The 13,587-nt window shown below is 35.7% G+C and overlaps 1 protein-coding gene across 2 annotated transcripts in view; it reads right to left on the bottom strand.

Moving 5' to 3' along the window:
* Nucleotides 1-13,587, bottom strand: part of grk5 (G protein-coupled receptor kinase 5) — a 14,632-nt gene extending 1,045 nt beyond the window's left edge. For both annotated transcript variants that reach the window (XM_051907909.1, XM_051907910.1), the window contains exons 1-15: nt 12,570-13,587; nt 9,465-9,563; nt 9,141-9,253; nt 8,195-8,272; nt 6,731-6,828; nt 6,563-6,655; nt 6,400-6,463; nt 6,108-6,248; nt 4,547-4,737; nt 4,354-4,391; nt 3,714-3,803; nt 1,682-1,890; nt 1,394-1,534; nt 1,175-1,312; nt 921-1,097 (exon numbers count right to left, since the gene is read on the bottom strand). In XM_051907909.1, the coding sequence (XP_051763869.1) occupies nt 921-1,097; nt 1,175-1,312; nt 1,394-1,534; nt 1,682-1,890; nt 3,714-3,803; nt 4,354-4,391; nt 4,547-4,737; nt 6,108-6,248; nt 6,400-6,463; nt 6,563-6,655; nt 6,731-6,828; nt 8,195-8,272; nt 9,141-9,253; nt 9,465-9,563; nt 12,570-12,621 (1,722 nt within the window). In that variant the 5' untranslated portion in view covers nt 12,622-13,587. The remainder of the gene's footprint in view (nt 1-920; nt 1,098-1,174; nt 1,313-1,393; nt 1,535-1,681; nt 1,891-3,713; nt 3,804-4,353; nt 4,392-4,546; nt 4,738-6,107; nt 6,249-6,399; nt 6,464-6,562; nt 6,656-6,730; nt 6,829-8,194; nt 8,273-9,140; nt 9,254-9,464; nt 9,564-12,569) is intronic.

Below are 13,587 nucleotides of genomic sequence, written 5' to 3'. Positions count from 1 at the left end.
GTCAACATGGTGAATGTAGGATGTCTGGGAATGTATTTATGCTACACACCTCAATGCCTAAATATAGCCTACTTAAACACCATTAAATAATTAAGTTCCTCATTCAATGCAGTACAAAGCACATGTAAACAGTCGGAGCATCTAAAAGATAAAATGTGAATAACGCCTTAGGGAGACCAGAGGCTGTTTTGTTTGAACTGAAGTGAAAGGATGAGATTTTTCAGTAAGATGAATAACTTGCTTTTGAATGGAAAATGCTTGAAATAAATTGACAGCCTATCTGAGAATCTTAAACATGTTTGTTATGACATTTTTTGAAGAAAGCTATTTTTAGAGGTTCGAAAAAAAAAAAAAATGTTTGAAATATTCGAACAGAGATGTCAGGGCGGGGCAACCTGCCACTCATATGAAATTGACCAATAGCAAACCATCCAATCAACTCCCGATAGACAAAATCAAGTCCCGCCCTACATTTTTTCTTGTACGCGAAGCCGTTTCACTTGGATATACTTCACAATAGGGAAGAAAAGGCTATTGCAACTTCCGTTTGATGACTTTAAATTGAAAATGACCTGGAATATTGTGTTAAATGGATAGTTCACCCAAAAATGAAAATTATGTCATCATTTACTCACCCTCAATTTGTTCCAAACCTGTATAAATTTTACTTTTTTTGAAGATATTTGTAACCAAACAGTTGATGAGCCCCGTTGACATCCATAGTATTTTCTTTCCATACAATGGAAGTCAATGAGGCTGCTTGGTTATAAACATTCTTCAAAATATCTTCCTTTGTGTTCAGCAGAGCAAAGAAAGTTTTGAAACAACTTGAGGGTGTGTAAATGATGACAGAATTTTCATTTTTGGGTGTGCTTTTCCTTAAATAAAGTGCAATGTCGTCATTTAAAAGGGCTCCTTACGCGTCTCCTGAAGATTCTGTTCAGCAGCCGGGGTCGATTGTAATCTGGAGGACTATGATTGATGAACCGAGTCTCCATGTTGGTCTGGTGGATCATCACGGTGCGATCGAGATCGGGTGTTCTTGTTCCACGTGGCCCAAAAACATTCAGGTCCTTGAAACACTCGGTCTCAATCATCTAAATGAATTTTATAAATGCATATATGAAAAGTTGACCATAAATATACATTGCTCTACTCTAGGTTTCTTCCCTACCTCATTCTGCCAGGGCACAGGCACGCTACCCGTGTTAAACTTGCTGTAGAAATTATCATCAACCTTATCAAGGACCACTCCTTTAACCGTAGAGAACTGATCGATGTCCAGGACGTCTGCGCAGTAAACGGCTCTCGGCTGGTGGAGAGAGGAAAATCTGATGAGAAAATAATTCAGATGAACATCACAGGATTGTTTTCAGGTGAGAAACACACTCACGTTGGGAACAAAGGATGGCGGCATCCTTCCTGCCTCAAGTCTCGTAAAGTTGATGTTCTTAAAGAACGAATGACCTTTGATGGCATCTACTCCTTGCCTGAACTTGCAGCCCAGTCGCTCCTTTGGGTTTTTAGCCAGAAGCTAAAGTGTAAAGCAATTTGAAAAATGTATAGTATTCCTTTCAAATGGAAAATGTGACCTAATCAGAGCTGTAGATAATATCAGATCATATCAGTGAAATCAGAAAAGGATTGCACTTATTCAGCAGAGCGTAAAATGTGGCCTCACGCTTTTGCAGATGGATGAAGTTTCCTCTTCGAACTTCTCATCGTATTGCTCGATCATCTCCAGAACTCGTCTGTCTACCTCATGTTTAGATAGCTGTTCCTTGTGTTTGCGGAACGGAGGGCTTCCAGCCGTCATCTCGTAGATTAGACACCCAAGTCCCCACCAGTCTACACTAAAACTGTAGAGTGCGTTTGTGATGACTTCTGGTGCTGGAGATGGGAAAAATATCAAAGATTTTTTGCATTGTGACATTAGTTTAATAATAATTAAAGACTTTTTTCTCCTAGTTATCATTACATTAAAACCAAGCAAACTCATTCTTATAATCTTTTATTAAATTGTAAAGCATTTATACATTATCATAGTGTTTGTCATTCTGCCTTTATGCTGAATATATAATTATATATACGTACAGTACAAGTCAAAAGTTTGGAAATATTTTTTGAAACAAGTCATTTCTGCTCACCAAGACTGCATTTATTTGATCAAAAATACAGTAAAAACTGTAATATTGTGAAATATTTTTACAATTTAAAATAACTGTTTTCTATTTGAATAAAATATAATTTATTCCTGTGATCAAAGCTGAATTTTTAGCATCATTACTCCAGTCTTCAGTGTCACATGATCTTTCAGAAATCATTCTAATATGCTCAAACATGATTATTATCAATGTTGAAAACAAGTTTTTTCAGGATTCTTTGATGAATAGATAGTTCACAAGAACAACATTCAACTGAAATAGAAAGCTTTTGTAACAATACACACTACCGTTCAAAAGTTTGGGGTCAGTAAGAATTTTTTTGGAAAGAAATTCAAGAAATGTATACTTTTGTTCAGCAAGGATGTATTAAATTGAGCAAAAATGACAGTAAAGTCATTTATAATGTTACAAAAGATTCTATTTCAAATAAAGGCTGTTCTTTTGAACTTTCTGTTCACCAAAGAATCCTGAAAAAATGTATCACGGTTTCCATAAAAATCTGAAGCAGCACAGCTGTTTCCACACATTGATAATAATCATAAATGTTTCTTAATCAGCAAATCAGCATATTAGAATGATTTCTGAAGGATCATGTGACACTGAAGACTGGAGTAATGATGCTGAAAATTCAGCTTTGATCACAGGAATAAATTACATCTTACAATATATTCAAACAGTTATTTTAAATGGTAATATTTCACAATATTGCTGTTTTTACTGTATTTTTGATCAAATAAATAAGTGCATAAGAGACTTCATTAAAGGGGTCATGAACTGCATTGTTTTATAATGTTTGCTGGGGTGCACTTACAATGTTAGTATGCTTTTTACACCAAAAATGGTCATAATTTAGAAATAAAAGGCATTTTTCCTACCCTGATTTTATCCTGATTTGAACGCTCTGTTTTAAGGGGCGTGTCTGTTGTGAGACTTCAGTGTAAACACCCACTGCTGTGACTGGCTGACATCTTTGCATATGAAATAGCTAAGTATTACTCTCTCTCTATGGCATTCGTGGCATGAAAGGTTGCAGTGATGAACATTGTAGCTGATCACAGACATGTTGTTGACGAGAGATCTCATCATTGCAACTCAATTTCTGCACACTAACGAATGATTTCATCATAACTAACAGTGCAAACACGATGTAACTAAGAGATTTGTTGAATAAAACAGGAGTTTTGGTGCGAGTCACTGATAAACTCACACTGTTTGATTGACAGCTCCAGCGACTGTAAAGGGAGCGTTCTTTGATCGCTTTCTATACACCGAATATTTTCATCCTACTAAGAGAAACAACGTGAAGTTGAGCGTTCAGTCACTGGTTTGATTTACTGACACTGATCATCTGACTGTACATGAATCATTAATATCAGATCAGGCATTAGAATGAACACAGTTGATTTTTTCAATTCATGACCCCTTTAAAACACTTACTGACCACAAACTTTTGATCGTTGTAGTGTATACATAGAATTTTTTTCAATGTCTGATATGATTTACTAAAACTGCTGTTATGTTGAATATCTATGAAGATGATTTTCATACCCATGTAACCCACAGTTCCCACTCTGCCCTTTACGTGTCTTTCTTCTGGCAAGATTACGGCGAGTCCCAAATCAGAGATCCGAATGTGACCTGTCAGATACAGGGGACATCATTTAACAGGAAAAGGAAAGTTTTCAGTGAGAACTATTTTCTTGATCCAGGCTTCCTCTCTGAATACCTGGGAGGAAGACTTCCTGAAAAGAGTTCTTTATACAAAGTGTCTTGGAATCCTACATACAGTGGCCCCAAAATGTATTCGGATATTCACTTTCACTAAAACATTTGACAAAGATCCTGCAGAATTCAAGTGCAAATAAACACGTTTAATCTTATGCAATAGCATTCTCACTTTTGTAGAGTCCAAAAACTTTTTGAGGTCACCATATTTAAAAGTAGGATCATAAATAAATGCAACAAGTTAATAATTTAGTTTTCTCTGCAACCCACTTTGACATGCCCCGAGGTGCATTCATTTCCTTGTTTGTGGTAACAAAAGCAATTTTGGAGAATTGTTTCCTGATTATGAGATTTGATTATGCCAAAAATAGAAAGTTAGGGAAATTTAAGATCCTGAACAGAATGTTACAAAGCTTGTACTGGCAGTTATAACGTCTTTTGTTTAATGAGGAAGTTCACATACCATTATCATCCAATAGAATGTTTTCTGGCTTTAAATCCCTGATAGAAATGAAACAAAACCCACATAATTATGACAAGACAAGCTAGATCTGTTTGATTAGATTACTGGAAAGTATGTCAGGTGACTATTTATAATCTGTAACTGCATCTAGCCCATTAAAAGTCAAACAATGGCTCTCAGTTTTATGGCCTACCTATAAACAATGGATTTTTTATGAAGATGGTCCAGGCCGCACAGGATCTCAGCAGCATAAAACTGTACTCTGTCTTTGTTGAGCCCCACCGTGCCCATGTTATAGATGTGAAATCTCAGGTCTCCTCCGTTCAACAACGTCAGCACCAGGCAAAGAGCTTCTTTTGTCTCGTAAGCATATGCTAAACTCACCTGAGACATTCAAATAAACACAGACAGCTAATTTACACAAAACAAGCCACGTTTCATTACAAAATCAAATAACAGAAAAAGAAACTATATACACAATACAAATATATATATTGCATTTTATTGTACACTCTAAAAAATGCTGGGTTAAAAACAACCCAAGTTGAGTTGAAAATGGACAAACCTAGTGTTTGGGTTGTTTTAGCCCAGCAGTTGGGTTAAATGTTTGCCCAGCGTGCAGGGCAGTTTTATTTAACCCAACTGTTGTTTAAATACTACTATATGGCTGGCTTGAACCCAAAATAGGTTGGAAATTAAAAATCAGACACATAATTACTAGAGGAAACAATAATAATCAAAAGGTGAACATTTATTAATAAGCAATTTAATAAATGTGTATTGTTTAATTATTATTCATTTTTAATAAATGTTAATTTATTAAACATATTAATAAATGTTAATTTCCAACATACTTTTTAAACAAGCGATACAGTAATTTTTAAACAACAGTTGAGTTAAATAAACTACCCAGCAGGTCGGGCATACATTTAACCCAGCCGTTGGGTTAAAACAACCCAATTGCTGGGTTAAAACAACCCAATCACTGGGTTAAAATAACTTGTTCGCTGGGTTAAAACATCCCAATCGCTGGGTTAAAACAACCCATTCGCTGGGATAAAACAACCCAATCGCTGGGTTAAAACAACCTATTCGCTGGGTTAAAACAACCCATTCGCTGGGTTAAAATAACTCAATCGCTGAGATAAAACAACACATTCGCTGGGTTAAAACAACCCAATTGCTGGGTTAAAACAACAACCCAATCACTGGGTTAAAACAACCCAGTCGCTGGGTTAAAACAACCCAATCGCTGGGATAAAACAACACAATTGCTGAGATAAGATAACCCATTGCTGGGTTAAAACAACCCATTCGCTGGGTTAAAATAACTCAATCGCTGAGATAAGACAACCCATTGCTGGGTTAAAACAACCCATTCGCTGGGATAAAACAAACCAATCGCTGGGTTAAAACAACCCAATTGCTGAGTTTAAACAATCCATTCGCTGGGTTAAAACAACCCATTCGCTGGGTTAAAATAACTCAATCGCTGAGATAAGACAACCCATTTGCTGGGTTAAAGCAACCCAATCGCTGGATTAAAATAACCCATTCGCTGGGTAAAATAACCCAATCGCTGGGTTTGTCCATTTTCAACCCAACTTGGATTGTTTTTAACTCAGCATTTTTTAAAGTGTACAATAAATAGTACCATGATGTGACCGGTTTTGTGAGTTTCACCCAAGCAGAAATAGTCATTTAAGCATGAACATTTACGCCAAACACTTGCTGATAATAATCATAATTCTCACCACAAATCTGCTGTTGACCCGTTCTAGAATCTGTTTCTCGTTGAGGGCCATGGATTCCCCCCTGTGCTTCTTAACACGTTTCTTCTCCAGTTTCTTGCATGCATACATTTTCCCTGATGCTCGGGCTTGACACGCACATACCTATAATGACAGGATTCATGTCACCTTCCCACGCTTTCCTCTTTAATTCTAATATAAGCTTCTGTACTTCAAGCAAAAGTGGTCCTGTTGAGTAGAACATCTTTTAAACTTAATAACTGGGAAACTTTATAGATTTATATTGTGGTCTTACCTCTCCAAACCCACCCTTTCCCAAAATACGGTATTCTCGAAATGTGCTTCGGGTGACTGGACGTCTGAGGGGAATGAAAGTGATGTCACATACAAAACATATTCTGAAGAAAACAGCATTGCTTTAAAATGATCCAAAAATCCCACATCTGACCCACACTAACCTCTCAACCATCTTCCACTGCAGGAATCGGTCAAAGTACATGCTTTTCTGATACTCTTCAAACGGAGCTCCGCTCAGATACTCATGAAGTGCCCTACAAGACCCAATAAATGACAAATCAGTGCTCATAGACACACATGTACAAAGATGCATTGATTATGGAACTCACTTTTGGCAATTGCTGAAGATATCTTCAGAAGCTTTGAGCTCCAGGTGGCTGCTGAACTCCTCAAGTTCACGGTGTAAAATCTCCCGCACCCTAGAAGACTGAACACATGCACGAGCATGAAAACACTTTCCCTGCTAACAGGTTCTCTCAACGTTATGAACAAATGTTCTTCCAGTAACGTTAATAGAATGTTCTTTCAATGTTATCTGGTCTTTAATAATGTTCTCAAAACGTTAGCACAAAAACATCATTTACACATCATTCTTTTTTTTTTTTTTAAGTCGGGCATCAATCTAACGATTTTTAAATGTTACAATCAGGACTTGACATTAACTTTTTTGCTCACCAGCCACTGTGGATAGTGGTTTTCCACTCAGCATTTTCACTGGCCACAATTTTGACATCGATAACATGGGGGAAAACTGCCATATAGATATTTTTAATATTATCTCATAATTTGGCAGCAGGTATATTAGGCTGTTGTCACTTTAAGACCTGATGCACGGATCCATTATACTGTTACACATGCGTTTTCTTTCTCAACTGTTTACGTTCACTTAAAACGTAACTGACTGTGTTTATGTGAATACTCGCCATTTTGACAGTATTTTGTGTGTATTTTACTGTTAAAATGCAGTAAGCAGCAAAAAAGAACTCAGTTTAGTACTGAGAGGTGGCTTTATGTGTGCGCGCTTTGGGTGTGAACGCAAAATCTGCGGGAATGAGTAAAACTATACTCAATCCCACACCGAAATTCAAGCCCTGTAACACCAACAATATTCATCCGGAGCAAATGAAACAAGTTAGTGACAGGAGGAGGGTTTGTGTGTCAACTCGCTGTCGGAGAGATGAGAGAGAGAGAGAGAAAATGCAGCTGGTATTGTGTATCTATTCTGTGGAAAACGAGTATTGGAAGCGTTTCAAGTATTTCAGTATCGAAAAATTTATATTTTTGACAACACTACATTGCACTTAGTCGATTATTTCAGATGCCTTTTCAAAAGACTACAATTGAAAAATGTATATATTATATATAGAATTCAACCCGCCAAAGTGGCTAGTAGGAGTGACCGCGATACACGCCACTGCTGAAATCCACCCGCATTTGGCGGGTTGGCGGGTGTTAATGTCAAACCCTGGTTACTACTTGTTTCAGAACGTTCAGATAACATTCAAAAGTAACGTTCCGATAATGTTTGCAAAATGATGGAATGTTCCCTTAACATTCGTATAACCAATAAAAAACGTTTTTAAAACATTAAAAATTTTGAACATTCAGAGAACATTCCATTTTTATAACTGAATGAAATCATTAGCAAAACGTTCTTAGAATATATTTTTGTTAGCTGGGTTCCTTCATGTGAAACACTAACAAAAATTTGTACTGTTTTCTAACTGCAGATATTAAGTTTTGATTATCATGCATATTGGTGTAGTGGAGGGAATAAAAGCATGTGTAAAGACCTGTGAGGTGAGATATTTTGTGACGAGTTGCTTGCCAAAGTTCTTTCTCTTGTCATCCGGTGTGACCTCATATTCCACCTGAAAGAGCACAATCAGAGTATTCATTCACTAACATAAACAAGCCAGTTGCATTTCACAAAATGTTAGCCTGACAAATACACTTTAATAATGATTTTTCGAAGTCTTCGAGTCTTTCTACTTCAAAATTTCATGTTTAATTCAATGTGTTACTTGCCATGTCTTTGAAATTATTTGTGAAATTTGAGTAAAAATTAAAGTAAATCCTACACCAAATTTATTTCAGTGCAGACAATTCAGTATCAGCTCATATGTCACATCTTCATATATATACTGAAAAAAATGATTTTACTTTGAAACAATTTGCACTCATAAATTGCTAGTAAATTTCACAAATAATTACAAAGAAATGGCAGGAAACATTGAAATAAACATGACATTCTGAAGTAGAAAGACTAAAATGGTATTTTCTTCTGATAATCTTTATTTACAATCATTTTTATTAGACCCAAACTTTTTTTTGTCAGCCGAACAAACATTTACTTGAGATTTTAAGTTAATATCAATAATCTAACAACCCTTTTGCATGTTTACAGTTCTCTGATGTTTTTTTATGGTCATATGACATACAAGTAAACAGATAAAATACCTACTAATCTTTTTTATTAAATGGTTTTTAATCACAATATCACTTTTGGCCATAGGGCTGCATGACTATATTTTGATTATTTTGACATATACTGCAACTGAACTGCGATATTAAATTTAACATGAAAATGAAGATGTATTGCTATTTCAGTTTTATTTATATTAACTGTGCAGCCTCATTTGTTTCTTTTAATGTTACATACGATTTAATTAATTATTAGCTTTTCATCAACTCATAAACCCCGGATTGGGAAACCCTGTATTAGACAGAAGATAATACCATTTCATCCAAGAGGTCAATGCAATGCTGCAGATCAGATCTAGTTGCGCAGAAAAGGCGGAACAGCTGATTTCCGATGGGCTGTTTCACACACAGACTGTGATAGTCTCGCACTAGAAAACAGAATGGGTCACGATTTATTGAAAATAATACAGTGCATTCCTGTGATTAGAGGCAAATATCTTATTGCAGCTTAAAAACGACAAACAGGAAATATCTTTACTGTACTCATTTGTAATATTGACATCTTTGCTGTGTATAAAGTCCACTGCAAAGTAATAAAAACATTTATAAAAGCAATTCCCCAACTTTTGTCCTTCTCACCAATGCTTCTCTCCAGCTCTGTGCACTCGTTTATGTGCGGTAAACGCAGAAACTCCTTCCATTTTCGACTCCTTCCTTTGCGGTTTCCACCATTACCTACTGCACAATGGAGGAAAACAGGAAAAGTTTTACAGCGTAATATGAGAACCTTCGAAGAACTTTTGATTATGGTGCTTTAAAGAACCCATAAATTAACCATAAAGTTCAGAAATGCATGATTGTGCATTAGGTCCCTAGTGGGACAAAAATATACTAAAATGTATTTGGAATGCATTTATTTTGTGCGAAGTAAACTACAAATATGTTTACATATTATGTATTTAATAAACATACCCTGCAGTTTTACTTTTGGTATACTAAACTGGTATACTTAAAGTCCGCTAAATTTAAACAACTAAATTGGTACTTAATGCACTTTAATTGTGCAGAAGTAGTGCTGAGGTCCAACTAAACATATACTGAAGTATATTTGATTGTGTTAAAGTGGAAATATTGCAAGTATACTTTAGGTACTCTTTAAATATCTTGCATTTAAAGGCTTATATTATCATACAGTCCTTAGGCTATTAATAGTCATATTAAAACACATAAAGAAATACTCCAAATAAAGTTTAATTATAATTTTATATCAGTCAGTCTTAAGTGTTATGTCAATAAATATGTTATTGACATATGCAAATAAAGAAATCAAAAAATGCTGTTGATTGCTATTGAGGCAGCCCATTAGAGGGGACCTATAATGCCCCTTTTACAAGATGTAATATTAGTCTCTGGTGTCTCCAGAATGTGTCTGTGAAGTTTCAGCTCAAAATACCCCACAGATCATTTATTATAGCTTGTCAAATTTGCCCCTATTTGGGTGTGAGCAAAAACACGCTGTTTTTGTGTGTGTCCCTTTAAATGCAAATGAGCTGCTGCTCCCGGCCCCCTTTCCAGAAGAGGGCGGAGCTTTAACAGCTCACGCTTCGGTTGCTCAACAACAACAAAGCTGGAGAATCTCACGCAGCCAAAATGAGGATTGTCAGTAACGGTGTTCAACCTTACATTGTTCAAACCGGAGTCGACACTGATGGAGAGACTCAGGAAGAAGTTACAACTTTTAGAATGAAGCTGGACGTTTCTGAATGGTTAGTGGATAAATTTATGTAGTTGCTGTGGAGTTGATTCAACTCATCCACTAGCATGTGCCGTCATGTTAAACTTATGCACAAATCCAGCGTTGAATTGACCCTCGTTTGCGAAGCTGTCCGGCGTAAAATGACGCCATGTCAACAACACTCTACTACAACAACTCTTCCTCTTCTCTAAAGCGGCCCAACATGGCCTCACACCCTTTGTTGTGTGTTCTCGGGGGCGGGGTTTATGTAAATTTTGGGGTTAGTGATGTCACCAACCCGGGAAGAAGCTCGTTGTAGTCCCTACCAGCCATTTGTTGTAGTCCTTAAAAAGCGATTTCTGTAAAAGAAAATATCTCCCTTTGCATTGAACTTCGAGCGTTGTAACTTTGCAGAATTTGTTTATGCTCAAACAGCAACGTTACACACTAACTAAAGTTAAACAAAAGTGAAATCACAATCAATCACCCCTTTAAGTCTAACACAGCAATACTAGAAGGACTAGAAGGATTTATGTTTATTATTCTATCAAGTACTTCAGAAGGTCATGTTGAGAAAAAGTTAGACATGCGATGCAGGTACTTGAAATTATAGTCACTGTATGTGCGTGTGTGCCTGTGGAAACAGATGCTTCATTAATCACGTGTGTGTGTTTGTGTGTGTTTGTAAGTGTGTGGGTTTTGTATGACAATTTGTTGACAGTAAAACTGAAGAGAATCCATGGCATCCTCTACTATATGAGTCTGATCTAAAAATAGCAGTGGGAACGAAGCTATAGGACATCAGATATGAGACGCCACACCTTCACCGAGACTTTATGAAAACAAAAACACAACATGCAAAAGTATAACTTCATAATACGTGGAAGCATTATTGGATGAATTATACCAGTTCACTTGGGTAGTTAGTTCTGAAAACACTTGAAGTTGACAAAACATGACAGGTTTTGCTTATTTTGAAACGGCAACTAAAGCTATTTTTAGACCTCAGATTTGTTGAAAGGCAGGTACTGCTGACGGGCTGTTAACTGCAGCAAAAGAAGCCAAACCTGTTTGTGATGCAAGGCCCGTATGACGTCAAAGGCATTGTGTGTCTGGTTTTGTTTGAGGTCAGAGTATTTCAGGTTAGAGGTGCAGGACGAATGAAAATATGTTGAATGTGCTGTTTCTTTTTGCTCACGGCCACTGAAGAACAGGGAACTAAACTCAAAATTAAAACGACTTTTCGAGGTATTACAGTCATTAAGCATAAAATGTACTTAAGTTGACAGATATATGTAGACTTTTTCAAAACACACATCAAGAATTTAGGTTTAAATTCACATGTGTATGCGGAAAGGTCCTGTATGTGAGTTTTTATTTCTATTTTGTCTTCACAAGTTCATATTAAATGAACTGCAGAGTGAAATACATTTTTAAAAGTACACTGAAAAAGTTTGTTATCACAACACTTTTTCTTTTGTCAAATCAGCTTAGATAATTAATGTGGTTCAGATAACATAATATTTTGAGTTTATGTTGATAAAATCAATCGCCTTCATTGTATTAACTCAAATTTTTAATTTGAGGCAACCAGGTAACTTACTTTTTTAAGTTAAACCAACAACTCTTGTTTACAGTGTACTTAAATTGCTTAGTCTCTCATAAAAGCATTATAATTTTAATATAATCAGCAAAATACTGTTTAAAAGTATTTTAAATGTTACAAAACAGGACATGTCGGCTAACCGAAAGCATTTCAACTACCCGCAAAGTGTTTGTTTTGGTCTGAAGCTTGAATCAGTTTCATTATTTTTTACTTTTCACAAAGGAACAAAACAAAACAAATCACAATCCTTTCCTACAGTCTGTTAAAACACATTAAAATGTTTTATCACAGCACATATGTTACGACAACAGTATTTTATACTGATTAAATGTTTTTGTTTATCTATATTAAAAACAGGCGAGTAAATTGTTATAATTATAAATTGAATAAATTGTATTCTTACCTTCTCGTGCTTTTATGAGTGCACAGTTTGCAGCCATTGATTCAATCTCCATTTCTGCAGTATCCGCTGATGAAAGTCAACCAAGTTGGGAATTCTTGCAATACTTATTTTCCTCCTTGTTTCCTATTGTGCACTGAATTATTGCATATTTGGTGAGGTAATTCTGCACTCAGTTGACAAAACATGCATCTCCTGTGCGTGATTTAAAGATGTGCATGCTGTCAGAGTGAAGCCTTCTCTGACAAATGAGAACTCAACTTTCTTGTTTATGTGTTGCCCAATCTTGTTTCACCTGTACAGGTGACCTGACAGGTGAAGCCTCAGATGTGTCGTCAGCAGAAAGTGACGTTTTACGCTTTCAGGGATTTAGTTTAATTGCAAGCCAACATCTCACTCATGGGAGACCTAATTTAAATTGCTATTAAACGTTTTAGAAAGTCCATGTATGATAAATAAAATTCAATACACTGTATGTTATGCCATATAGCCTATATTTATAAAAATTTTATAAGGAGGATATAAAAATGTGACTTATGTGCAGCATAAATTGAAATGGGGTAATTTATATTACATTCACAAAATTTAAAAAAGATTAAGAACATGTAAATCTATCGCACTAGTTTGTCTTTAACATTGTGACGTGATGCTTAAGTTTAGAAACCGTGTTTAACATGCGACTAGCGCCACCATCTGCTCTATTAATATGAAACAGAAATAATAAGTGGAATTATAAAGATGAAAATTAATTAAAGAAAACCTATATGCTTTAAAATAAATATATATATCCCTAAATATTCTTCTAACTCGACTAAATTTATCTTTCATTGAAGTAAAATCATTTCGATCACTTCTTGAAGATGTTTCTGGCCATTTGAAATAATCTAAGAATGTATTGACTGTAACAAAAACAGTCAGTTCATCCGAAATAATTTTAAAAAGTCCATTTAACGCAACTTATGTGTTTTTTAATACATCCTAATGAATGCTCAGGTAATGAAACTCATTGGAATACAGTATT

The sequence above is a fragment of the Ctenopharyngodon idella genome, chromosome 10 (genome assembly GCF_019924925.1).
Source record: "Ctenopharyngodon idella isolate HZGC_01 chromosome 10, HZGC01, whole genome shotgun sequence".
NCBI classification, from domain to species: domain Eukaryota; kingdom Metazoa; phylum Chordata; class Actinopteri; order Cypriniformes; family Xenocyprididae; genus Ctenopharyngodon; species Ctenopharyngodon idella.
This window is presented reverse-complemented; position numbering and strand designations above follow the sequence as displayed.